Source organism: Sebastes fasciatus, chromosome 9 (genome assembly GCF_043250625.1).
Source record: "Sebastes fasciatus isolate fSebFas1 chromosome 9, fSebFas1.pri, whole genome shotgun sequence".
NCBI lineage: Eukaryota > Metazoa > Chordata > Actinopteri > Perciformes > Sebastidae > Sebastes > Sebastes fasciatus.
In genome coordinates this window covers 22,993,408-23,005,746 of record NC_133803.1, presented here as the reverse complement: position 1 = coordinate 23,005,746, position 12,339 = coordinate 22,993,408, and the positions used below count along the sequence as shown (strand labels likewise).

The 12,339-nt window shown below is 39.2% G+C and overlaps 2 protein-coding genes across 3 annotated transcripts in view; one reads left to right on the top strand and one right to left on the bottom strand.

The window, feature by feature from the left end:
• Positions 1–138: 138 nt before the first annotated feature.
• On the bottom strand, positions 139–3,835 carry pcbd1 (pterin-4 alpha-carbinolamine dehydratase/dimerization cofactor of hepatocyte nuclear factor 1 alpha). Its single transcript, XM_074646779.1, has 4 exons — positions 3,698–3,835; positions 2,791–2,922; positions 2,605–2,685; positions 139–392 (listed from the first exon to the last, which is right to left on the bottom strand). The coding sequence occupies exons 1-4, from the start codon at positions 3,698–3,700 to the stop codon at positions 300–302; spliced, it is 309 nt and encodes a 102-aa protein (XP_074502880.1). The 5' UTR covers positions 3,701–3,835; the 3' UTR covers positions 139–299.
• The window catches only part of LOC141774256 (heparan-alpha-glucosaminide N-acetyltransferase), a 29,035-nt gene continuing 19,667 nt past the window's right edge, over positions 2,972–12,339 (top strand). Inside the window, exons 1-6 of one of the 2 annotated variants that reach the window (XM_074646775.1) lie at positions 2,972–3,065; positions 5,070–5,164; positions 6,610–6,728; positions 7,658–7,776; positions 9,673–9,742; positions 9,845–9,911. In XM_074646775.1, coding sequence (XP_074502876.1) covers positions 5,084–5,164; positions 6,610–6,728; positions 7,658–7,776; positions 9,673–9,742; positions 9,845–9,911 — 456 coding nt within the window. In that variant the 5' untranslated portion in view covers positions 2,972–3,065; positions 5,070–5,083. Of the gene's footprint in view, positions 3,066–4,398; positions 4,711–5,069; positions 5,165–6,609; positions 6,729–7,657; positions 7,777–9,672; positions 9,743–9,844; positions 9,912–12,339 lie in introns of those variants that run through there. The other variant, XM_074646774.1, reaches the window with a different exon arrangement.

Here is a 12,339-nt window from a genome sequence, read left to right as displayed (position 1 = left end):
ATAACTGGAATGGTTGCTGAGAAATTACTTAAAGACTTAAATGTGTAAACAATATTTTACCATCTACCGTTGGCTATTAATCTCATTTATTCAACATGTGCAACACCGACAACATCTTTTTTAAAACACATTAGACCCTTTTGCAGCTACAGCTTTTTTCACAATTCATTGAACGTACGTAATTGGTTCATATTCTTTGGATTTGCAGGTCACGTCCTCAGAGATTTCTCAGTGGAATGAATAAATGAAGAGCTGTGACTTCCATTTCCACTGTTGAAATGACTGATAATGTGTGTTGCTCACATCAGGGATGCCTGGTCAATGAAGGTGGCCAACGTGATGTCTCGCTGGGACAGCCCCCCACAGTCATGTGTGCTGAGAGTGATCTGGACCTGGGGGAACAAATGAAAATGGAGCAGGGAACTCATCATATGACTAGAAAAGGCTCATTGTTCTCAAGTAACTGTTTGCTTTAGACAAAAGCTGGTGCTTTAATCAGAAAGCCTCAAACCAGCCAACTTTCCACTCTTGCCTTCCAATAAAGCCAAAAAAGATTATATAAAGTGAAATATCTATGGCAAATGTATGTTTAAATATGCAAATGATGTATTATCTTATTAAATATGTACTAATATGCTTACATTTCCAGAGCAGAAATCTGAACATTGGATAAAACCAGGTTCAAAATTCTTGTTTCATTTTGTTGACAAGGCTTTACAGAGGGGAATCACTTTGTATCACAATCAGAAAAATTTCTCAACAGCCATAAATCCATTTTCGCCATGTTTTTAGGAATATAACGGCATATAAAAAAACTCAGACTATTAATTACATATAAACAAACCCCTCTGTAAAAACCTTCAGAATATAAACTAGAAAGTTTGGTGTATCCATTTTAGTGCTACTGAAATGGAAATTTCTGGGTCAGAAAAAAAATATTTTAAAGATATGTATTAAAGGTCCCATATTGTAAAAAGTGAGATTTTCATGTCTTTTATATTATAAAGCTTTATAAATACTGTTAAACTATCAAAACACTCAATATACGGAGAAATACACATAGCCAGTATTCAGAAATTGTGCGTTTGAAAAAAGACGTTAGGATTTCTGTCCATTTGTGATGTCACAAATATACAATATTTAGAACATTACACGGTTTTAAATGTAAATATTCTAAATGTGTCCCAGTTTATTTCTGGTTGCAGTGGATGTAAATAACATCAGCTGACAGTAAGTAAACATGGACCCAAACTATTGCCTAGCAACGCAATTCCGTTGCAATTCTGTTGAAATGTGCTAAAATGGAGCGTTTCAGACAGAGGGTAAATACAGGCATATTCAGGCTGACAGTATGAGGAAAATAAAGTTTTTTTTTTAACATTACAGCATGTAAACATGTTCTAGTAGAAACACAAAATGCAAGTATGAACCTGAAAATGAGCACGATAAGGGACCTTTAATGAGCATAATTTCTTTTCTTTTTTGGCCACTGAGGGGCAGCAACACGCTGTAAATATCAACACTAATCACTTTACTTTATGTCGCGAACATGAAAGCATTAACAGTACAATGTAGATCCTACTCATTGTACATGCAGTATATAGACATTTTTACATACTGTACATAATAATCCAGCCCATGTATATCCATTCAGTATTTATTTCTTTGCACTATTTGTGTTGTTTACAGCTTCCAGAACACTTGACTTGTATATAGACATTTTATTTTATTATTTTATTCTTATTTTATTGTTGGTCATTGGTGCTTTTTATATATATATTTATATATACACTTATTTTTTCACTACTTGTGTACATAACAGCTGTCTATTCCTCGCCTTTATTTGTCAGCTTTGTTGTCCTTGTTTTTTCTATCTATATATAAGTACATTGAGAGCTGCATAAAACCAGAGTCAAATTCCTTGTACGTATACTTGGCAAAATCAATCTGATTCTGACATTGGTTAAAGGTCCATATCATGCTCATTTTCAGGTTCATACTTGTATTTTGTGTTTCTACTAGAACATGTTTACATGCTGTAATGTTAAAAAAACATTTATTTTCCTCATACAGTCTGCCTGAATATGCCTGTATTTACCCTCTGTCTGAAACGCTCCATTTTAGCGCATTTCAACGGAATTGCATTGCTAGGCAACAGCTTGGATCCATGTTTACTTCCTGTCAGCTGATGTTATTCACATACACTGCAACAGGAAATAAACTGGGACACATTTAGAATGTTTATGTTTAAAACCGTGTAATGGTCCAAATATTGTGTATTTGTGACATCACAAATGGACAGAAATCCGGCTTGTTTCAAACGCACAATTTCTGAATACTGGCTGTGTGTGCTTCTCCGTATATTGAGTGTTTTGATAGTTTAACAGTATTTATATAGCACTTAAACCTGCTTTATAATATAAAAGACATACAAATCTCACTTTTTACAATATGGGACCTTTAAAAGTCTAATAGATTTGAAGCTTTTGTACATGGTCACAATATTGAGCTCAGTCAATCAGGACCATTTACCGATTACCAAAACATCCACCCACCCTAAGGGCTGTAATCTCATTTTAATGTGTCATAATTAGTCATTTATACCTTATTATAGACATTGAACCACTCAGGATGATGGTCCATCTTCTCTGCTTGTAAAGCCACTCGGGACATGAAACCAAAAGCCTGAAAGGTAAAGAAATCATGCAGTCATGTATATAGATAATGTACAGTAGTTGCTAGTTATGTGAATTTTGTGAGTTGTGCATTCAACTATGATATATTAGATACCTGATTGAAGTCTTTAAAAATGAACTCTTTATAAATGGCATCCCGTCCCACAACCTCCACCCACTGAGCGTTGCGTAGCAGGGGGAGTAGGTGGTTCCTCTCCGCCTCGGTCAGACTCTGTATTTTACCAGCCTGGTAGGAAAGAGCAGAGGCAACAGTACAGCAGATCTGAGAGGGGCAGTTTCACTAACACAATCTGTGATTGGTTGCACAGGATCCCATCTGGAAACAATGAGAGGCTGCATTCCTGGTTTAAAAGTCTAGCTGGTTCAAAGGTATGTGGTGGTGGGAGGGGGTGGGTGCACTGTTTTTGGTCACTCAGTTCCTAATCTTGACACATGATGCAGGGTCACATGGATTTAAAGTTACTTATGCTCGTTTTAAATCAGCCGTCATGACCCTGTCTCCAAATTTAAACGCCACTGTCAACATTTCACAACATTTCCCCAAATAGATTTTATTGCACAATCAAGAAAGGGACTTTTGAAAGGCTTTGTCCACAGATGAGCGGTCATGCTTATAAGCCAGAGCAAACAGATGTCACGATCACAGCCTGAAGCGGGGCAATGACATCAACAGGTATCATAGCAACCCTCTAATCTGCTCTATCAGCAGAGCGAATGGACAGCACACAGACAATACCCACTGGCTTAAACCTTGTCTATTCATCACATGAGGTGGATTAATGCTTACACAAAGACACAGGAAAATGAGCTTATGTCAGTCTTATTTCTGCAGAATTAAAGGGGCACATATTAAACTTTTGTATCAGATGTATTTGCATCTGTCAGAGCTATAAAACATTATGTAGTGAAGTTTTAGACTGTGAGAGAGTGACTAAGTGTGTGAGGCGGTGAGCAGCCCTGTGTGACGCTGAACACACACTGTAGGGAGGTTGTGTACTCACCATGTTTGCAGAATGTTTTCAGCTCCAGGTTCCTGTTGCACAGATCTGCTGTGGTAGCCAGTGGGAGCGACTGGAGTGAATCCATTCAACAGATGAGCCTAGGTCCTGCAGTGCTTAGCTGTCTCTGCAGAAGCCTGAGCAGAAATCCTCACTACTGATAGGCTACTCAGCCACATGTCAACATGGGTTTAATCATAAACTGTCATCTGTTGCACAAAGGCATGCGTGAGGCCAGCTATTGTAGCAGCAATGACATTTTCCCCCTTTTACACTCTTTAATTATCTATTCTATATTGTATATGCACATATTAAAACATGAACTTCAGAATAAAAGCACACTATGTCTCTGTTCAACAGGGCAGCAGATTTTAAAGCAAGCGCTGCTCTAAAGCTGGCTGGAGTTCATGTCAAAGGTTAATGAGCTGCTCCTGCGAGATTGCCCCGGTGAACTCATCTGTCACGGCGGGGCGCTCAGGGGAAATGAACTGGTTAATGAAATGAGGAGAGGGAGAGGATGTGACAAGTGATCAACGTTTAACAGTCGGCTGGTTGGGGAAATGAGAATGGTGCTTTCAGTGTTTTGGTTAGAAAGGAAGGTCACGATTAAGAACAAAACCATTAGATTGGAGTCAAATGGTTGTATAAATTGTGTTTGGAAATGGAGCTTATCCCTCTGACTTCTACATTAATACACACACTTACTCATATACGCTTTTTAAACTGGTGAAGTGTCTGTTTTCTTATATTACTCATCATCTCTACAACAAAATAGCAGACTTATTTAACCCCAAACGTGATTCCAAACATATGCATCACAAACCAGTTTAAAGGAACCACCAACCACGCATGCATGCTGCCCTTTGACCGCTTTTTATATTGGTGTGAGTGTTATAAAGATGAGCAGTGGAAGTGGCTGTTTTCAACTAGCAACATGGAGCACCGGAGACCGCTACAAGCAAGTCTAACTTTGTTAATCCTTGTAACCAGCAGCTATGGAGGACACTTGAAATCAGGTGAGTCTTCTAGGATTCATTAGTGGTAGATGTGGATGGTGTTCAGTCTTAAACAATCAAAAGTGTTCCTGTAGTGACAATTTGACACTCTACCAAAGAGCAATCACTTTATGGCAATCCAAAGAGGAATTTGTAGCTTCTTGTGACAATCAATGTTCGGCCTCTGTAATCAAGGTTAACATTAATTATGACAAATGGACCTGTCACTATTATGAGAATTTACTCAGTCAATAGTATTGAGCCAGTGTTATGATCTTGATAATGATACTGATCTGATACACCCTTCTGCTATCTCATATTTATGATGTACAAAAAGCGTTGTGTACATCATAAATCAGTGCTGCTTTGAATCTATGCAGGGCTCACTCTGAAAATGGACCAGGCTATGTTAACATTTCATAACCAGCTGACAGAAGAAGTGCAGGTCTTCTACACGTCAGATTACTGCTACAAGGTAAGGAATATATACTATCTTCCCAACATCTGTCTGTTTGTCCAGGTTGTCCAAGATAGTCAGCAAAATTACTCAAGTCTCCAATTGTCAATTTTGAGAGGTTCATAGTGATGCATTCATGTTTCTCACCCAGATCTTTCCAGCCACTAGAAAGGTTAAACGAGTACTCCAGTGTTTTAGCATTGGACCCTCCTGAAGTTGGGGAACTCACAAAAATGATTAAAAAATAAAATAAAATGCACTAAATTTTGGATATCGTGACATTTAGGGCTGCAACTAACGATTATTTTCATTGTCGATTTAATCTGTTGATTATTTTCTCAATTAATTGATTAATTGTTTGGTTTATAAAATGTCAAAAAATGTTGACCAATGTTTCCAAAAGCCCAAGATGACTTCCTCAAATGTCTTGTTTTGTCCACAACTCAAAAGATATTCAGTTTACTGTCATAGAGGAGTAAAGAAACCAGAAAATATTCACGTCTAAGAAGCTGGAATCAGAGAATTTTTACTTTTTTTTTTCTTAAAAAATTACTCAAACCGATTAATCGATTAGTTGTCAACTATTAAATGAATCGCCAACTATTTTGATGATCAGTTAATCATTGCAGCTCTACTGACATTAGTCCCTAGCATGAGTCAAGCTTAAAAAACACTGGCTCTTACATTTCCGATATAGCAACACAATAGCCTCTTTCATTAGACCTCCCCTGCCTATTAATTGCTCATGTCTTTCAAACCCCACATCCTCAGTGTGTAATGTAGTCTGTCTGTTAAAAATCTGAAGTTCAGATACCCCTGATGTCCCCATCAGGTGTAATTCCTCAGATTTTAAGATCTTTAAATCTATCATCTGCATTTTTGTATGTAATTTAAACAATGCCTGCTTTTCTAACCTCTATACCAGTAATTCCTATTTTGTTTGGCTCATGCTCCTTTAAAACAAATTAATATCTACTTACAAACCGTTGTCACAAGTTATGGTCTTACTGTGCACATTCGCTTTTATCAGTTGTACTAAAGAGCCATTTTTCCTTTTTAGGTTGTTTCAATTGAATTATGTTTACAGACCTGAGGAGAGGAAAACCTGTATTTCACAAGCAAACGCTAAAATTGTAGGAAAGTCAGAGAAATAAACCCAATTTTGTACAAGAGAAATGTGTATATTTTTCTCTGTTATATTGACAGGCACATTGTCTTCAGTGAATCCTTTGCACTGCCCTGAACATTGGCTATTTGGCTATTTTATTTCTTAATTTCTTTCCTTTTTATTTATTTTAGCACACCGTTAAGAGCACATTGCATTTCACTACACATATTAGTTGTGCATCTGACAAATAAACCTTTTAATCATTGAATCCTTACACCTTTAATCGTGACCCCATCAGATCCCTCCAGGCTACAGACTTTCTGATGGTTTTACATACTCTGTTTTTACTTCTCAGTGTGTGCCGCAGCATTTGGTCACTGTGAAGCCCATTAACAACAATGCATCTGCAGTGATCAGCACTAAATTCACTCTGACTCTGCAAGTGGAACTGACCAGGAATGCAACTCTTTGCGGGTAACAAGTTTGAACATTTTAACAAAGCATCAATAACATCAAACCATCTACAATCCAAAGAGGTTAAAATGCTGATTTGTTTCCTGGTTACTCATATTAACTGCCTGTGGGAGTGTATCGCTCTTGTTTCCAGCCATGATATAGTGTGGTGGCATCAGCAGTCTGTGAGATTATTTACAGGGCTGGGGGAGTAATCCTGACCTGCTTTGTGGACCTGAGTGATGCCCTCCCTTAAACTACCTCCCCGGGTATTGATCAGGAGCCTTTTTGGGGTTAATAAGACCTGACATTCCAATATTGATGAAAAGGGCTCATTAAAGCTGCACGTCCTGTGGAAACCTCAGCGGGGAAGTTAACTGGAGGAGACAAGCGGCATATTTATAAACAATCAGGACTGACAAGATACCAGGGCAGAGTTTTCCATTAGGGGGTCACCTGTAAACACGGTGCCAGAGCTTCGGTTGCCACATGACAAGCCTCTGGTGCTTTTTCTTGCCCTCTCAGAGGTCCGGTCTTGGGCCTCCTAGATCAATGCTGAGGTCTCTAACCAGACTGTGCTGCTATTGATTTCCTTTTCCCCTTTGAAAAAACACTCCAAGTGATAGCTAGTATGTCATCCCAACAGTGGATCAATATGAGTGTGTAATGCATGTTTTTGGGACCTGAAACTGGAGATGACGAGAGGACAAAGGGATGCACTTTAAGTCTGCAGACACTAGGTGGTGCTCCTGAGCTTCTTAGGCGTTGTAAAACCACCAGAGGGAGACCATTTTCTTAAAGTCAGGTCAAGAGGAAAAGTGGATGAAAAAAGTAATTTGATATATGCTTCTGAGGAAATATAATTTGTAAGGGGATCAAATAAAAACAGCCTGTGGTTTCATGTGCTTTTAAGGGAAGCGTGCCTCAATATTTCACTGTTTTGGATGCAGGTGGAGTCAGACATATAGAGAAGGAGGTCATTACTCTGTTTGGATCCAGATGTCCGAGGCCGCCAGTAACCCCAGCTGCACTGCCGCCGTCGATAAAAGACCAAACAACGCATACCTGCGTAAGTGCACAACACTGATGAAGAACACAGGATGATGACATTCAGTAATCAGCCGCGCAGTTTTGAATAACTGAGAGTGAACGTGATTGCTTTGGTGGTACACAGCGACAGTAAAGGAACCTGGGTCCACGCTCAGGCCAAGCCTTTGATCCACTCTCTGCTTAATTGAGTCAGCAAAGAGGGGAATCATTCGGCCTGTCCACATCTACTGAGCAGTAATACTCATCCATCTCCTGGGACATGATGTGTATTGATCAGATAAGACATGCTTTCTTGAAAAGGGATAAAAGAAAAGCTTTTCTGTTTGTTTTGAAGGCCTGGCTCCGCGCGTGGAGCATTGTGGGTAATACATTAGGGAGTGTGGAAGGATTAGGGCGTAATGGGATTTTGAAAGCGTCTCTCTCCATAATGTACACTCTACTTAACAATATTGCAGATTATGTTGTAGATCAGACTTTTAAGGCCAAGTAGCCATTATCCAAGCAGATATATGGTCAGCGTGACGGCACCCCTCACAGTATGATGAGCTTCCATTAGCTCCGCAGACCAGTGATTATACAAACTCCCCATAGGACTTGCTCAGCTTAAGTAATGGTCTGGTCAGCAGCTCGAGACAGGTTAGAGTTGCCCTGCTAGGGAATTTCAAAGTTTACTTCAGCGTCTCAGATTGATCGTTGGTCTTTGTGAGGTCATTCGACGGGTGCGGTATATTTCTATGCAGCTACAATCAGATCCAGCCTTTAACCGTGTTAGTACTGTATTCTGCGCTGTACCACGAACCGCAAGTCACCTGCTAAGGTTTTAATTCACCTAAAGAAATCCAGAATATTGACTGCTATCAAGTGTTTTGTTCGATTCTAGCAGACGTATCGATGAACTGAACTTAATCTAGTTGTTTTGAAATGCATCCATTCATTTTCTATTTATTCTGACAATAACTAATAGAGCGAGCAGAGCATGGCTGTTGCAGAGATCTAGTGTTGTTTCATGTGCTGAGAGCTTTATGGCGTTTTTATGACTGGGCAGCAGAGATGCCATGACTTTTCCGAGGCGATTAAGTGACCACTCTTTGTTCAGAGTGGATGTCATAGTGTGGATTCAAGCTCAGGTTTAAAAAATGGCTTCTATTTTGTTTGTTTTTCCACTGAAGACAAACACGGTGCGTACTGCCCCCTTTATTTCCTGTGCTTTGACGTAAGAAGACTGATATCTCCTGAGCCTATGTGTTATAGGTTTATAATTAGTAGCACAGCTGTAAAATGTCTCACTTGTTATTCAGTGCTGCTGTTGGTGACGGGTGAAGAATAATGTAGCAAACTTGGATTTTTGTTTTTGTAAAAATCTAATTAAGTGGCATTTAGCATCATTTAAGTCTGATACAGCGATACAGGTACAGGAACATGAACATGAGCAATCTTTGATCTATGATCTGGGCAGATTTCATTATTTCTTTAGCAAATAAAAGACTTCTCAGCTGCAGTATTTGTGTCCTCATCTTGACCTCAGTCCTTTCTATGATGCCCTCTGGCTGACCAGCTCTTTTCTGTCTTTGTTTTTTTGTCCTTGTTCCAGTGTAGCCTTACATTTTCCTTTTCGTACGCCTGCAGGGTTAGATTACCCAGTTGGATCGACCAAGAGTTTTCCATTAGGTCCTTATTTGTCACTTGAGGGATCCCCTTTGACACTGGTTGACTGACAGAGAGCCACAAGGGAGTCCAGAGGCGAGTAAAGCAGACAGTTTGGACTGCTAATCAGGCCTTTTATCCCCAGTCAGATCCTATTCTGATAGAGATGTACAGCATAAAGCTCCTGACACGGACTTCCAGACAGAAAGACTGTGATGTAAGGTGGTGCAATCTGATTACACAATGTCCATGTCCTTTTCTTATTTTCCAGCTCTTGTGGTGGCAGCTCTCTTACTGGCCATAATCGCTCTCTTATGCGCTGTGGCGCCATCCATCTACAGGTAGCCATATGTTTTTTACATCATCCACAATGAAAATACCATTCTGCACTGATTACTCCTCCATCAGAACAAGGCAGCTCAATCTTGTTGTCCCATTTACAGGAGGCGCTGTACATCAAAATTTATTAAGACCCTTTGCTGCCAAGGCCCGCAGTACTCCGTGGATAATGTAAGTAAAATGCTGCTTCTGATGAGTGCATTAGATTAATATCTTAATAAATGCAATGAGAGGACACAGATGAGTAATTTGATTGATTAGTTTTAGATCGATCATAAACCAATCAAAAGAAATGAGTGCTTCAGTGGCAGTCTCATTAGTATCAAACAGAGGTGGGACCAAGTCATTGTTTTACAAGTCACAAGTAAGTCTCAAGTCTTTGCGCTCAAGTCTCAAGTCAAGTCTGACAAGTTAAGTCTTAAACTTTGAGTTTCGAGCTCTAAGACATAACGCACTCTTCACCGAATGTAATGCCATTTTAACAACAGTAACTGGCGCCAACTGGCTCTCAGTAACGTAACGTTAGTTCTTCCTGGATTTCTCCTGCAACGTGATTGGATGCTGTTGAATTGATTGAAACTAAGTGGATCTGGGGAATTAAGTGTAAGATAATCAAATGCAAGTTCCAATGATGTTCACCAAAAAATACAGACTCCAGAGTTAAAAAAAAAAAAAAAAAACTTTTCGGGGACCAGCTATAAACAAAAAAAGATAAAAAGTCAGTTTGTTCAGTTCAGTTATTTCCCCACGAGTAAATCCTCTTCCCAAACAAATCAATGAAGGACCTCTCAAAAAGTAAATAAACTCAACATCTCCGACGCTGTCAGAGTTACCTCCGGTACCGGGCAGTTCACAGTCTTCGTGCACACACACACTTATAACATTTTTAAACTTTGGTCTTAGGAGAAGGTATCACATTATTTTCGAGTCAAAAGGCTCAAGTCCAAGTGAAGTCACAAGTCACTGGTATTAAAGTCCAAGTCGAGTCTTTTTTTATTTTGTCAAGTTGAGTCTAAAGTCATGAAATTTGTGACTTGAGTCTGACAATTTTGAGATGCTAAACATGACAATAAGAACCATTATAATCACAATTTAAGTAATGGTAATGTGCATACGAGAAAAATGTATGGAAACTTTTAAAAAAATATATTTTTTATATCGTCGTTTGCTCCCTTAACTCCCGTATTTTCCCAGAATTTGAAGCGTTCAGAAGAACCCTATAAAAAGCAACTGCCCCACCTTTATTTCATCACTGCAGAAAAGTATTGACTTTCTTTATAATCAAACATTAAAACTGCCTTAATCCAACAGTAACATTGCATTATTTGTATTGGCCAACTAGGCAGCCTGAGATGCATACCAAAATTGCTCTGAGACTCCAGTCATCAGGACGTTTGGGAGACACTAATGGAATGATTGATACAAATGTTAGCAGAGCCAATTGTACAGCAGACTTACATGGAAGAGATAGAGCGTCGTATCCGTCCAATCATCTTGCTTGATGGCAAGAGCTGCTGTGTAATTTTGGTGAGCATGAATGGCTCCTCTCATTCTTCCAAGGAAGATGTCTCTGTTTTCCATATGCTGTCTGGATGGCATGCAGATCCATCATAACATATTAGTGCTGGTGTCTTCCTGCTCTGGCTCTTTAAACTGCTGCATGGAGGCCAGCGAGTCAGGCTAATCCAACTGAGAGGGCAACAGGCCAGAGTCATCTCAATTCTGCCTTCACAAGGGGAGGGAGAACAAGGCGCCGACACACAGCACAGAGGATGACCCAGGGTAGAAACATGGCCAACATCATTTTGAGGAGTTCTGACCCATGTGACAATTTGGAGTTTTGGCTTTGTCAACATTTTTACATCTCAGAACAATTCAAGTTACGTAAAACCTACAAACAACTTTGAATTACATGTACATATTTTTGTGCTACAAGTATATGATAGTGTAGCCATTTTATGTATTTCTAAATATGTCCTCAACCTCTCCATTTTTTTTTATTTAAAAGTTTAAGTGTGAAGGATACACAAAATGATGTGACCACTTCAGGAGAAAGAACATTAATTATAACAATCATAATCAATCACTGTTACAGAAGAGGGTCATTTCAAACTTACTGCCAATCAGCAGAACTCATGAGCTATTAAAAGACATCTTGTAATCAGCACTTTGATATGTAAGCATTCAAAGCAACATGAGGCAACTAAGTGGGCTCCTACGAGACGAAAAGATAAATTATTTAAAGCTGCACTAATCAATATTTTTATATCAACACTGGATCAAATGACTACATGAAATGTGAAAGTGTTCACTCATAGTGGCGAACCTACTGAGAATTATCACCCGGCTCTGCAGTTCCATGCAGCGCCGCATTTTAGCTTCTTTCAGCTCATTGTTTTGGTGTAGTATATCTGTTCTCATCAACCTTAAAGCAGCAGTGGGTAGATGTTTAATCATATTTGTTTATTTGGTTATTTTTATAAAGCGGTCACTATATCCTGACAGTAGTTCATGAGACAGGTAATCTGAAAAAAAATCATGTGCCTCTGTGTCCTCCGGTGCTCCTAATGGCATCTGCAAGACGTCACAGACCGGAGGA